The sequence below is a fragment of the Arvicola amphibius genome, chromosome 3, assembly GCF_903992535.2.
Source record: "Arvicola amphibius chromosome 3, mArvAmp1.2, whole genome shotgun sequence".
Classification (NCBI taxonomy): Eukaryota; Metazoa; Chordata; class Mammalia; order Rodentia; family Cricetidae; genus Arvicola; species Arvicola amphibius.
In genome coordinates this window covers 40,647,865-40,662,736 of record NC_052049.1, presented here as the reverse complement: position 1 = coordinate 40,662,736, position 14,872 = coordinate 40,647,865, and the positions used below count along the sequence as shown (strand labels likewise).

Below are 14,872 nucleotides of genomic sequence, written 5' to 3'. Positions count from 1 at the left end.
AGGATATTTTAAGTTTCCTAGGCTAGGAGGCACGAACCCCAGTTCTGGCATACTGTGTATTCTTAATGCTAAGGCTTGCTGCTCTGGCTGTGTATTGTCCCTCTATTCGAGTGCCTGTTACAAGCATGTGTGGTGTAGTGGTCGTTGGTGTCTGTGTATACATATGCATATGCATACAGAAGGTGTATACATATATATATGTATGGAATCTTCCCGATAGAGCTCAGTCCAACTGCTCAGTCCGAAGGTGGCTCTGCAGATGCCCCACTTGAAGGTCACTGCCTGAGCCAACCCCGAAGTGAGGCCTACTTTTAGTCCTTCTGATAGGTTTTCTCTCCATTTTTTTGTTTTTGTTTAAAACCAAGCTACTGCAGCTTCAAGTATTTTGCATTACATAGAATATTTTTTATAAATTAGTTAATGTTATATTTTCAATATTCAGACATATACTATAATATATATACAGTACAATAAATGCTCTCATTCTTTTTTTTTAATTTTTTGGATAAATCCCTGAGAATGTATGTTGACAGTCGCTAAGTCTCCACATGCACAAGCATCGTGTGCCATGCTTCTGGGTGGGCAGCACTGCAAAGCCACGTGGTCAGCCTTTTCACTACGGGTATTTCGTCTTGTTGGTTTGTTAACTAAGCTGAAAAATGTGAAGATGGGTTACAAAGGAGTAAAGCTGAATCCATTCGAGGTACTTATCACAGGATGGAGGTGTTTTGTTTGGTTTTTAAAGCCATTTCAATTATTTTTGTTTGAGGCTGTGAACGTATACAGAAAACAGGAGAGCTATGTGGACTTTTGCCACTTGACAACATATACTCAGTGTAAACCAAACCTTTTCAACCTCTCTCACACAAACCGATAAAAAAGAATTAAAAACAAAAGGAAAGAGAAAGGGAAAAACTGAAAAACACGCAAACTTTCACAACATGACAATTTAGTCTGCAAACGCAATAGAACTATACACATATAATACCGGTGTGGCTCTGTTCTTTAAGTTAAAAAGGGTACAAAGGCAGGCTCAAGTAAAAACAAACCGTCCCTCCCGCCCCACCCCCACCCACTCATACAAGGTCTGTCTATCAACCAAACCTCTCCCGAACCAGCATCATCAGTTTCTTTTTGCCTTTGTAGATTTGCTTCAGGTTGTCAATGAACTGTGTAAACTGAATGTGTCCGTCGTGTGCCATTAGGAAGGTCTCTCGGGCCTTGCTGAGGAACTCGATGAACTCACTATAGTGCCGAGGGCTGATGTGGGTGAGCCGTGAGTGCGTCGTGTTGATATAGGCCCCGATCGTGGCATCCAAGAGTTGCCTCAAAGGGGCTTTGTCCAGTGACATGAGCTTACCAGAGTTCCTCCTTCCGTGAAGTCCCACCATGCCAGGAGTGGTCAGAGTGCACCTGCGCAAAATGTCCGACAGTACCGTTGCGCACTTGACACTCTTCACCACCAGAGGTATTATGGCTGCAAGCTCATTTTTACCAAGGGAGTGACTAAGTGCACAGGCCCACAGAACGTCATTAATGGCAGGGTGTGTGTCCTGATTGTAGCTCAGGTTGAGATGGGTCATGGCCAGGGTTGCCAGCTTGTAGGCCCTCATGGGGTACCCGCGGTGCTCCATGTACCGTGCTATTGTAAAGAGCTGTGTGTAGCTCATGCCGGTGGTAGCAGCATCGAGGACAATTTGGTACGCCGTCTCAAAAGCTATGTGATCCTTTTCACAGAGGGTCAGTGCAGAGAGGGCACAATTCTGAGGGTCCTTCATGGCGCACTGCAACGCCAGTGTCCGGGCACTGCTGGCCAGCTTTTCCTGCTGGTGGCAGTCCAGATGGAGGCGGACTATGGTGCTGTTGGACATCACGGTAGTCGCAACAATACTTGTGGCCTCAGTGGGGGTGAAGAGAGTAAACCAGCTCTGCATGATGCTGTCCAGGGCATAAACACCTGCAAGGAACATAGGCGAGCCCTCATTACCATGGACAGGAAGGCTGGATTAGGTTCTGTTTGCACTTTCAGAACCGATGCTCACATTGCTAACCATCACAGAGCATGATCTAGCCCAGAAACCCTGAAGGTAATGTGCTGGGAGCAGCCTTTAAGAAGAAGGTTACATGCATTGTTATTCTGTGAAATGCCCGAAAGGAACATGAACTTCCTATAATAAAGAAGCAATCCTCTTGGTGGCTGGTATTTGCACTGCCTGCTTGCCATTTCAGACAATGGTTTTTTACTAATGAGTACTTGTTCACTGGGGCCTCTTGTCAGTTATGAACTACAGAATTTGGAAGGGAAAAAATAGGCAACCTTCACCCAAATAGGGACTTAATATATGTGGTGTGATGTGTTTAAGTTAAAATAAAACCCATGTAACGCAAAACTTTAAGCTCTACAATCGAGAAAATATCACCCACAATCAAGAAAAGAGGGGTGGGCAGAAGTGGACCTGCAGGTGTGGGTGGACCTGCAGGTGTGGGTGCCGAAAACGGCCTTGCCGTGTCACCCATCTGGACACGGACCACACCTGCTCGAAGCAGATGTCTATGCTGCCACAGAGGCAGGGGTGTGGGCAGCTCTAAAAGCCCCACTACCTTTACGCTGTTTCAGCGACCGCACTTTCTCATCTAAGACTAATGTGAGGTCAAACTCACGACTGCCAAAATAACAATATGTTACATGTGGAAGAATGGGAAGAATGTTTTTAGAGTATATGCTGTCAGCATACAGACACTCAGGGCAGTGTATCCCCAACAACAGGTGTGCTTCCTTTTGTGACGCAAACAGGAAGAAAGACAGTTTAACCAGCCACGGTTTCACCAGCCCCCACTGCTTGTGTGTGTTCTTTCTGGGACAGAGCAGTTTTGTGAGTCCCGCAAAGGGGAGACCATAGGCTTCAAGGGCCCTATAAATCACAGCTGATTGACAGCCAAAGAGTCTCATGGCCAGCTGCAATTTCTCATGCACTTCAAAGTTCATTCAGATCACATGAAGTCATCAGCCTCTCCCCGCTACTCAGATGAAGAAAAGCCTCAGAGGAATGAGGTGGCTTTGGGAACTGAGTAAAATGTGCTGGTCCACTGCTTCGCTCCATTCAAAGCAGAGACCGGAGCTGTGATAGTTTACAAGCAGTGCGTAAGTGAAGGACGGAGTCTGGAGCAGAGAAGGGACCCCTGGTGTGTGCTAGAGGGGGCAGGACCCTGGGGAAGTCACCGCAGCCACAAACAGTTTTCCCTATTATGAGATGAAATCCTACCGCGAGTACCCACCAAGCTTCTCCAAAAGCTACCTACCAACTTCAGTAGCACATGTCACCAGCCACCGCACCATTTCTCGCCGTCGCCAATTGAGGGTTGACAGTGTCATTCGCATTACCTATCAAAGCAGGGTAACAAAATGTTTTGAAGATAATTTTATATCAATGGGGGAAAATCCAATTCATCCCACAGTATAAATGGGGCAGACTCCACTCCCAGAGCCAGCAAGCATTTTTACTAGAGTGAGGATCTGCATGTCTGTTTGCAGCTATCCTTGGCTTCCCCCAGAAGGCCTTGCCTTGGCCTGGGAAGTAGGAAGCCCACTCAACACTTCTGGTACTAGCCAGATGTGATATCCTGAGAAAGTCATTCAATGTCTTTCTGATTCCAAAAATGGGGTTATAAATCCAGCAGAGCCGGGTGGTGAAGGTACACGCCTTTAATCCCAGTACTCGGAAGGCACTGGCAGGGGAATCTCTGTGAGTTCAAGGCCAGTCTGGTCTACAGAGCAAGTTCCAGGACAGATAGGGTGGCTACACAGAGAAACCCTGTCTCAAAACAAAACAAAACAAAAACTCTTCGGCCTCTGGGCCCTCTTCTTCCCAGCATTAGTATTGTAGGACTTATTTCTGAAGTTTCTTATGTGTGGGGGGTAATGTATGGGTATAATGTTCTTTAGAACAGTAACTCTGGTTATTCCTTCAATCTCTGATCAGAATGGTAACTCAGATCTATGGAAAGAAAACATTTTCGGCATCGTTTCCTCCCCCTACTACATTCTATTAAGAATTTCCAAAATCAATTTATGTAGCTCTTCATGTTTACAAAAGTATCTAGTCTCCTAACACCCTAACACCTTAGAAAGGGCTCTGCGGGATTCTTCTTAGAGTCTAGAAAGAATCAAGCAAGGGATGAGTAGTCACTAATCTGCCATTTACCCAGAATTCCCAACACAAAGAGTAACAACATAGTGTTTCTTTCTGCACCACACTCTGAAAGATAAGGCAATTTGTAAAAAAAGTGAGCCAAATAATAAGAACGTGTGTTTTAGAAAGAAAAATCTAAACCACATTTAAAAGCCACCTCTGCATCTTCGCCTGTACAGTACCTCATGTTACAGGGGCACTGGCATTTCCCACTGCATTAAACATTGCTAGTACACCAGCGAAAAGAAAAATCGGTAACTTAGAAAACAAATCAATAATCTAATCAGGGCCTCTAATTCCCATGTGTTAGGTAGGGTGTAACTACTTTTTAATGAGAACACAAAAGTCAGCATGGTCTCTGAAGAAAGTAGAAGCAGCAGGCTTTGGTGCTGGAACTGTAAGGGAGCAAGTGTCACCAGTGCAAAGGGCTCCGCATGTCCCTGAGGTTGCCTTCTGTTCTGCCCACACTGAAACTGGAAATTGGCTGACTGCCCCACCTTTACCCAGTTTTCTCAGTGTTATAAAAAGGAGACAAAACTGTCCAATGCAAACATCAATAAAAACTTATACTGCCTCTAAAAAGCCAGCCCTTACAACTGAATCTTTATGGCACATGCTGGCTTTACTCAACTCTGGTCAGCAGTATTTCTCCATTCATTCACAAGAGCAACAGGAACGTCAAAGCTGTAATTCAGGAAAAAAATGTTTTTAAAGTCGAGGAACACAAATAAGGAGTCTAGCTGTGCAGTTGCTGTAGCCCAGACTAAAGTTGGCTGAGCTGGAAGTGAGCAGAGCTCTGGAAGACAGTGCTTTCTAGAAGTCTATCATGCCTGGGCTCTAAAGAGTCACTAAAAACGAAGATGAACACAACCCTACGAGGCTGTTAGCAGCAGTCTTTGGTGCCCCGAGAAGGCCCAGTACCTGCAGGCCCAGCTCCAGAGATACTTTCAAAAGAGTGATGTCTGGCAAACTGTCCATGAGAGTTGCTATTTTAAATGCATCCTGGGCAAGCTTAAAGATGTGTGATGAGGAGTGAATGTTTTTCTGGATGGATTCTAATACTGTTTCCAGCCTCCGAACATCGCCTGCAACGAACAAGGGAAAAGCAAATCAAACTGAGTCAAATGTAGGCGAGGCAACGTAAATAAAGAAAAGCCATGCAGAGGAGAAAAGGACACAGAACAAAAGGTACACACTCATTTACCTCGGGTGCGTGCAGCTGGTACACATGTTAGAACTAAGTCACTGCATAGTCACTGCAAAGACTATAAACAATCTTAGCCTCACATAACTATCAGCTGAGACACACCCTCAGTGACTAAAAGCATGCACAAACCAGAACCAACCAACACGGGGGTGGGGGTGGGACACGGACCAACGAACGGCTCTCCTAGCTTCTGCTTAGGTTCTGTAGTTAGGACTTTAAAGACAACAAAACTAACCAAATCTTTTATTCTAGTTCTAAATCTCAATGATATAATGTTTTTTGTTGGGGGGGGGGGGGGGGGGGGACGATGTTGCATGGTAGGTAACATGACATAGATAAATAAGATAAAGCCAGGCTCAAATAAGTAGCACCCATTTGCCTCAAGAGTAAAGTATGAAGTCATTATTTCTAAAAAGATTCTTTGAAACTTATCTGCTAGTAACCACCGTGGAGAATTTGACTTAAAAAAAACAACAATTTCTGGGGAAAAAGAAAAGACAGTGCGAACCAATAAAACAATGAGGTTTCCGGACATTACACTACCTTTGGCTGCAGTTAGCATGGTGGATGCCAGCTCACATTGCTGGGATTCAATGTGACTTAAAGTGAACCAACGAGGGTATCGGTTGGGGACAACTGATGCGATGTGGTGGGGGCGGGTGAGGTCTCCGGTTGGAGCAGTAGATTCCAATACTAGTAACCTGCAGTGAGAAGGAAGGCAGGGTCCTTCAGTCATTATCCATCTTCCCCTGGCCACATGACTAGCCAGAAGCCCGGCTCACGGGTAGACACACTTATGGAGATGGGTGCTGGCTGGGCTCAGTTCGGAGAGCTCACCACTTAAACCTAGTGATTTCCTTTCATCTCGTAGCAGCACCAAGAAAACTGTACGACATTCAGGGAAATTCAGACACACAAGAATTATGAAACATGAGACTTGATATCCATGTACTAGTTTTGAATCTTATCACTCATAAAAAAAAAGCCAGATGGAGGTAGCGCATGCCTTTAGTTCCAGGACTCAGAGAGGCAGAGACAGGCAGATCTCTGTGAGTTCAAGGCCAGTCTGTTCTACAGAGTGAGTTCCAGGACAGCTAGAGAGAGATACACTGAGAAACCCTTTCTCTCTCTTTTACTCTTTTTTTTGTTGAAAATAAGAAAGAATAAAATGGATTTACAAGAGAGAGCACTTACTTTTTGACAATTTAGAGTTCAACAGAGTATTAGAAGGTTCCTCTAATAAATTACTGATTTCTCCAGTGATCTAGAAATGCATGTGATATATCGTTCCTGAAACACTGTCACACAGGTATACAAACACACAAGCACACAAGCACACACACACACACACACACACACACACGCAAACACACGTGCACACTCTGTACCCTAAGCCTGCACGAATATAATGGCACAATGGATTAGCACACGGTACTTACACAAGTCTAAAACAGATAGATGCTAGAGCAACTTTGAAGATACTGGTAATTCTTAGGCAAGGATTCATGTGTCAATCTTATATCGATTACAGACAAGGATGAAAAGTTACTTCTTACGGGATCAAACCTACTCAAGCTTTTAGATCTATACAGGGCAATTTAGTCTATTATTATAATATATAACCTGAACTTTCCATTAAAAACGTGAGTGATTTATTCATTTACAAAAGCAAAAGGGAAAGACTAAAGCTTTAAGAACAGCAGATCTCCCTTCAGGCCCTTCAAGCTGAACAGCTTACACAAGATTTAAAAATGGGCTCTTAAGAGCACATCAAAACTGAGCATCCACACTGAGCAAATTCTTGGTAAAAAATAATTGTTTGGTGAATTAATTGTTCAAAGGGAAATGAGAATAAGCAAGTGAGTAGGCAGAAACCCATTTTCATTGCCACGGCCAAGACTACTGAGGAGACGGAGGCAGTGGAGCTGGTGAGCAGATCCCGAGAGACGCCTAACAAGGACCCTGTAACACCCGACACACCCCAGCTGGCCTCCAGTGTGCACTTGTGTCCTGGTAATGCAGGGGCCTTCCTGAACTAGTGCTGCAATGTGGGGTCACAAGTTCCCCTCAATTACCATACTCACTTTAGGAGATTTGTTATTTATCATATTTTAAAAAAAAAACCAAATTCTTTTAAAAAAATTCATCATTCAGGAAGAATTAAACTAATATCCTGTGATTAAATTGTTCTGAAGTTGTACTTTATTCCCAAATTCTACCATTAAGAGAAAAGGCTATGGTGGCCATAGTCTAACAGCAGCTAAGAAATGAGGCGCCCCCCGCCCCGGGCCCACTTTTACATTAAAGCAAAAATCACAAGACAATGCACAGGAAGCAAGTAAAGGGTATCTTTAGCTTCTCTGTTGCCTCTAAGACACAGGAGTGAGTGTGAGGTCAGCTGGCAGCTGGTGGCCTCTGCTGGGCTGGGCTGTGGGTACATACCGCATTGCTCTCAGTGCAATTCTGTATGCCAGTTCAGCATCATGAGGTAGGAGACAGGTGAAGAGATACTTGGCAAATGTGTGCATTGGAACACTCTCCCGGTGGATTATTTCACCTAAACCACTGTATGGGCCAGCTGTGGAAGAGAACATACACAGTTTACATTCCAAAAGAACAAACGAACACTTATTAACTGCATTTAAAAACTTCATGAAAATTTATAGCTACTTTGAACAGTATTTCAAATTCCTTATTTAAATAAATGTACAGATAATTGAGCTAAGTATTTGAACTAAGTAACAGTAGAAAGAAAAGCAGTTCTTAGTTTAAGGCTCTTGAGGGCACAGTACCCAATATAGGCTTCATGTCATGAACAGTTCCCCAAGTGTCCTGATGCTAAAATAGGAACCAGGGAACTGACAAGGCAGAGCCCACACACAGCACAAGGATATCTGATTAAGGGGCCCTCTGAAGCACAAATCTTGCAAAACTTGAGAAAGTTCTTTCTTAGTACATGCTAAGGTGTCCGGATGAAGAAATGCCCAGAAGGCTGCTTGGCTAAGGAACCTGCATCTTGACCCACACGGTTTTCAGGCCGCAAAACATGCAAGGTGCAGAAAAGGGCTCAGTCTCACATGTGGGAGGACGCTGGGTCCTCAGCACAAAGTCAGTACACTACTGCTTCTAATAAGCAGAAATAGTAATTCCATAAAGTGGTTAGTAAGAAGTTAGCCATTCGGTATTCACCATAAGCAAAAGAAAAACATTAAAATAATGGAAATGTACTCTTCTGGCTCCAGTAGGCCAATTTTGAAAGCGAAATCACATTTAAGCTGTCAAAACTCATTTCTTAGTAAACTCTGACAGGTGTGGTAGCAGCACTGAGCCCCGTGTGCTCCCCAAATGCTCCTCTCGGAGGGAAGTACAGACTTCAGCTTTGAAAGGAAACCACAGTGGTTAGTTCTAACACTCAACACTTAGGTGTTCTGAGGGTTAGTTACTGTAAAGTGTTTAATAAATTAAGTTTCCACATCACTTCTGGGTAACATTTGTTTCATGATTTCAAGAATTATGAACCATGACACTGTGGCTCAGAGGACACAATACATTTGTTTTCTATGAGACACAGAAAGAATTCAGAATGCAAGAAAAGCAGTTTAAAAAAAATGGTGACGCAAGTTTACTGGACTCAGTTTCAGGCAGGAGAGACACATTCTAGAGTGACCTAGAAGTCATTTAGTAATTCAATTCTCAGATTAGTATTTTTTAAGTTATTCACTATTTAAATATTTTGAAAATCATGGATCACTCATATTAACCTTAACAAACTATAATCCATGACACATTTCTAATTTCGCCAAATCTACAAATCTTTGTAAGACATTTAAAAATGTTTAGCCACACACTATTTGTGAAAAGTAGATTATGTTATATGTGTACCCTTTGTTCACAACGCAAAGTTACATTATTCAAGTTACTGTTATGAACTAAGTGTGTATGAATCTCCAAACTCATACAGTAAAACTCACCCCAATGTGAACACATTTTGAGATGCAGACTCTATGAACATAAATGAGGTCCTAGAAGCAGGGTACTGAAATAACAGGGTTAGTGCCTTTTTGTCCAGCTACAAACTCTGTGAGCTACAAAAATGACTGGCTTGGCAAAATACGCCCACTCAGTGGTCCAACAGTGTCATGGGTGTACACAACCACTTTCTGTATTTAAGGCCTGCTCCAAAAGTCAAAACCCAAACATGGGTTGAGAACCTGTGCCTAGACCTCAGAGGAAGTCCTCACAGGCCTGGGTGGGAAGTCCTCATAGGCCTCGGGGAGGTCCTCATTGGCCCTGAAGAGAGTCTACAATTACTTCTAAGGGCTTATCATTACAACCACAGATTAGTGTATCTTTCAGTCCCCATCATAGAAACTTCCTTCTGACGTAGCTGACAACTGACAGAGTCACAACTGCTCAAAATGCAGAGCCTGACTGAAATGACCAGCCCTCCTACGTTGGGACATATATGACACAGTCCTTCCTCCCTAGGATTAGGGACCACTGTGGGTGGGTGGGGGGACAGAGAGACAGAGCCAGAGGCAGTGATGACTACAAAGATACCGCTTTCTAGACACAGCGGAGCAGTGGCCCCTAAGAACCCACAGCAGCTGAGCCTGCAGGATAAGAACTCAGTAGGCTCTAGTCAGATACAGTACCAGCAGACGGGAAAAGAGCAGCATCAAGTCCCACCCTGGCTGAGAAGCCACTAGCAACTGTAGCTGCTGGGAGAGCTCCTGGCAGGCTCCCCTGCTCCAGGAAGACCACACATCTGAGAGTACATGTGAGTGGCACAAACTAGACCTGCTTTCTTTAAAAAAGAGCACATGAAATGGATGTGTAGGCATGGACCTGGGAAAGGTTGGAAGAGGAAAGTAAAGAGGATTCAAAATTCCCAAAGGACTAATTTTTCTAAGAAGAGGGGGAAAGGGCAAATAGCTTGTTCTGTCTCTGTCAAGTGAGGACAGAGGTCTTCATGCCAGGCACACAGCCCTCTTGAGAAGCAGAACTGGCCAACACCTTGGTCTTGGATTCCAGTCTCTGAGTTTCCAGAGCACTGTTAGAAATAAAGACACTGCCTACACTACCCATCTGTCACATGCAGGCACAGCACCGGGTGACTGAACCCCCGAGGTCCATTTCACTTCTGGACAAACGACAGCAATCTCTGGGGCAGACACCCATACCCATCACTCTCCATCACTGCCTTTCAGGGGTCCCTTTAACCACGAAGTTACCTCTTTATTATTCAGAGAGAGCCAGAATGCATACTCAACAAGTAAACCACTAGGTTAGGTATTATAGAATTACTCTTAGATAAATAATAGCTGTACTCTCTGAATTCAAGTGTACTAAAATAACAAACCCTGACATCTGGCATGAAGTTTCCCCAAAACACTTCTCTAATGTGTGACTAAGCCCCAGCGCCAAGGCCAGGAGAGAGTCACACTCCAACCACACTATCCTCTTCTCAGGCATCCAATCTGCTAAGAAACTCCTGATCCTCATAAAGACTATAAATGCAAGGGGGACGCCATGAGCTCATGGAGTCAACTCACTTATGAAGCTGGTTATCTTTGCTATGTACAGAAATGGCCCACAGCCTTCTTGTGAATGCCCCAGTCCTGTCCCTGATAACCCTTAGACCCTAGAAGGACAAGAAAGGGGAGGAGGCAGAGGCTCTAATCACAGCCCACTCCCCCCACCCCATAGAGAGAGTTTTTATTTTAAAAGTAGTTAAATGATCTGGATTAGTCTTGACAATAGGCAGGACACGTCTTCCACTTTAGATAGAAACAAAGAAACAATGGTCAACAATGACAAACTACAGGAGAGTACTTCAAAATTTAAAATCAGAACTCCCCACCCCCCATGAAGAATCATATTAAGGTTTAGTTTAAGAACATTTTCACATATATATGTGTGTGTGTGTGTGTGTGTGTATGTATGTGTGTGTGTGTGTATGTATGTATGTGTGTGTATGTATGTATGTATGCATTTGAAAATATTTTCTTTCAAATAGATCTGTAGCTTTGGACAAATGCAGAGGTTTTAAAATAGTATTTTCTCTACAGTATGCAGCTGTCCATGACATAGAATGTCAGCACACTTTACCAGGCTGTTTCAGACAAATCCCAGCCTCATAGCACACATCTCAAAGAGAAGCAGTTTCTACCAACAAGCCAGCTAAATTTGCACACACTAAGTTATACTACTTATACTTGCCTTTCTGAGAAAACATTATCTCAACAACAGTGTCAGCCAAGCCAAAACATAAGTTTAGGACCTTTAAATTACCTAGACCTGATCAAAAAATTTTGCCTTTACTTCAGATAGTCTATGAAGGCTTCTCCTTGGGAAACCTATGCCTAATGAACCCTGGGACATTACTAGAGAAGTAGGAAAACCCCTTCTGTAGCCTGCAGTTCTTTGTTGGCAGGTGCAGGACACCAGGAGGCCAGATGTCTGACAGCTGATACATCTACAGGAATGCCACTCAGCTTCCACTTTATTATCTACTTCATCAAGCAAAGAGGAACATGGGTACCAATAATATCTTACTAGATATCAACACTGTATTATCTCAGGAGACACAGCATAAACAAAGCAGTCCTTTACCAAGCAAGTGACATTAAATGGGCTGATTGCTAACAAGCTATCCTATACAGAAACCTAAATCAAATGATAAAACCTAAACATCTGTATCTTCAGTTGGTTGACAGGTTTCTTAGTTGAGCAAGTCTCAGATGCTGTGATTGTATTCAACAGGACACTCATCATACTCAATGCAACTATACACAGTGCTCTTAGCAGAACAAAGATTATTAGGACATTGGCCAGTCCCCTTTATCACGCTACCTTCTAACAGGAAGACTGCTTGCTTGCGAAAAATTTTCACCAGTGTGTCATCCAATTCAATTTCCTGAAGCTTAGAAATGAGCTGCTCTTCATTCCGGCAAACTTTCTCTTGAGTGTACAGCCCATCAGGCATGATCCGCTGCTGCCCCAGTCCTATGAGGGCCACTTCCACAGCCAGCGTCACATAGGACTCCCCTTCTTCTAAGAACTTGTGTGCAGGCAGATGATGGTATTCCAGGGACTTGCACTGTCCCACGTTTTCTATAAAGGACATAGAAATGGACTTAGGTTACGTCTGATACAAACTGTATGTCCCAATCAGTACTAGCAAATGAGCTGACAATTCTGAGAAAGCCAGACATCCAATTTTTTTTTTTTTTTTAAGATGCATCGCTTTCTAGCCACACCCCGCAAAACCACTGATTTTAGGGATAGGGTTTCTCTGTGTAATTGCCCTGGCTGTCCTGGAACTGTCTCTGTAGACCAGGTTGGCCTCGAACTCACAGAGATCCGACTGTCTCTGCCTCCCAAGTACTGGGATTAAAGGCGCATCCCACCACCATCTAGCTAGCATATTTTAAACAGTGACTATGGATGATAAAAATGTGTATGTTCTGTGGGATTAGTCATAGGTTTTTTCTCATTGAAAATGAGTTATCAAATAAAACTATAGATGTAAGAAAATATGGTCTTAAGGAGTAAATTTAATCTTAAGGAGTAAAAAGATTTTAATTAAAAATAAAATTACATGCTACCAGAGTTACAAGTAACTCATTATACTGCATATCCAATATATGCTAATAAAAAAGTTAACATTAAAAAATTACATGATCATAATGGCACATTTTTAAGACTGGTGTAAAAAATGTTTTCATACTTTTTTACTGCAATGCTAAACCCCAGTGAAGTCAGTGAAGAATGGAGCATCTGTAAGTCAGCTTCAGGGTCAGGGAAAAGAGAGCTGCTCTCGTCTCTGTCCGGGAGCCTCCATTCGAGATCCTAACTCTGGTCATCCGACTCACATGTGCCACCCTCTCAACAGAACTTAAGTCACCCCCAACTCAGCAAGGCAGCTATCAGGGGCAACACCAAGGTGGACAAGATAATCAAGCCTGTTTCATCTCATCGTAGGGCTGACAAAGGATGATTTTACTCTCCCCACCCCTGCCTTGGGTAATGTTTTGAGGGATGATTCTGAATTCCCATGAAACCAAAGAGAAATCTCAAAACACCACTTTAAAGGAATATATGATGCCAGACAAATTTGAAAGATATTTAACAGTTCTCTTAAATTAGACTTTAAGGCACTTTTCATATAAAGACAAACTTGAAAAACAAATATTCTAGTTCTGAATGCTATGGTACCCAGTCTATGAATGTATGTATGTATGTATGTATGTATGTATGTATGTATGTATGTATGTATGTATGTTTTAATCAAGGTTGGACAAGTCATAAATGCTACTAAATTCTTAGTGTAGTATCATGTGCCAGAAGAGAGTATTTTTCTGGTTACATCAATTCTGAAGATTTTCCTATTGGGGAAGACTACATAAGTCATGACTACCCACTTCTCAGCTCTCACTAACCCACAGATACTATTAACTACATGGTTTTATAAAATATGCTGTAGGGGATGGAGAGATGGTTCAGCAGTTAAGAGCACTGGCTGTCCTTCTGGAGAACACCCTCATGGCAGCTCACAATTGTTTCTAACTCTGGTTTCAGAAGATCTGACACCATCACACAGACATACATGCACGCAGGCAAAACATCAAAGCATATAAAATAAGAATCAATAAATCATTAAAATATGTCTATGTAATACATACATACATATACACACACATACACACCCACACACAAATAAAAACAAAGCTGAACATCACTCTGGGTTTAGAAAAATACAAGAACAAACAAGTGCCAAAGGCTTTACCTGTAAAATCTGGGAGCCCAGAGAAGGTTTCATCCTCAGTGAGGCAAGCCTCCATGAGGCTGCTGAAGAGAGTGCCCACGGGGTCCAAGGGGTGTCCAACCCAGCCTTCCAGATTGGTTATTGAGGTTATACTTTTATGGGGTAGCTCTGTTTAAGAAAGGGATCCAGAAATGGGGAGAAAGGAGATGGAGAGAAGGATAATACAGACTGATTTAATAGCAGCATTCTGAAAAATTAATAATTAATTCACATGGAAAGCCCCTTTTAAAACAACAACAACAACAACAGTGGAATGGTACTATATATAATCTCCACCTTGTGAGCTGTTTTGAGTTCATCTACCAATCAATATAAATGATACTTAAGTCCAAGAATGGCTCCCCACATCTGTGTAATTCATGTGTTCAACATCATGCACTAATAGTCACAGGACTGTCATTTTGTAGAGAGACAGAGACTCCTGAGTTTTTCTCTAAGTAGCTAAGCATCCTGCCACCCCTCCTCCCTTGGGAATGTCATTAGAGACGGTAAGAGGCCTAGACTCATAGGCTGGGTCCACCATGTATCTTCACATTGTCTGTGTGCCCGGCACTCACTGGGTCATCCCAATGAGGAGCGAGAGCAGTGACTTTCTGGGTTTGACTCAAACCCCAACTGAGCATTGCTGATTTACCCCTTCACTGC

The 14,872-nt window shown here is 43.0% G+C and overlaps 1 protein-coding gene across 1 annotated transcript in view; it reads right to left on the bottom strand.

Annotated features, from left to right (window-relative positions):
- Positions 1–1,039: 1,039 nt before the first annotated feature.
- Zswim6 (zinc finger SWIM-type containing 6) overlaps positions 1,040–14,872 on the bottom strand; it is a 170,468-nt gene continuing 156,635 nt past the window's right edge. Inside the window, 7 exon segments of the mRNA XM_038324049.1 lie at positions 1,040–1,957; positions 3,301–3,382; positions 5,112–5,275; positions 5,941–6,098; positions 7,840–7,975; positions 12,253–12,513; positions 14,189–14,335. Coding sequence (XP_038179977.1) covers positions 1,095–1,957; positions 3,301–3,382; positions 5,112–5,275; positions 5,941–6,098; positions 7,840–7,975; positions 12,253–12,513; positions 14,189–14,335 — 1,811 coding nt within the window. The 3' untranslated portion in view covers positions 1,040–1,094.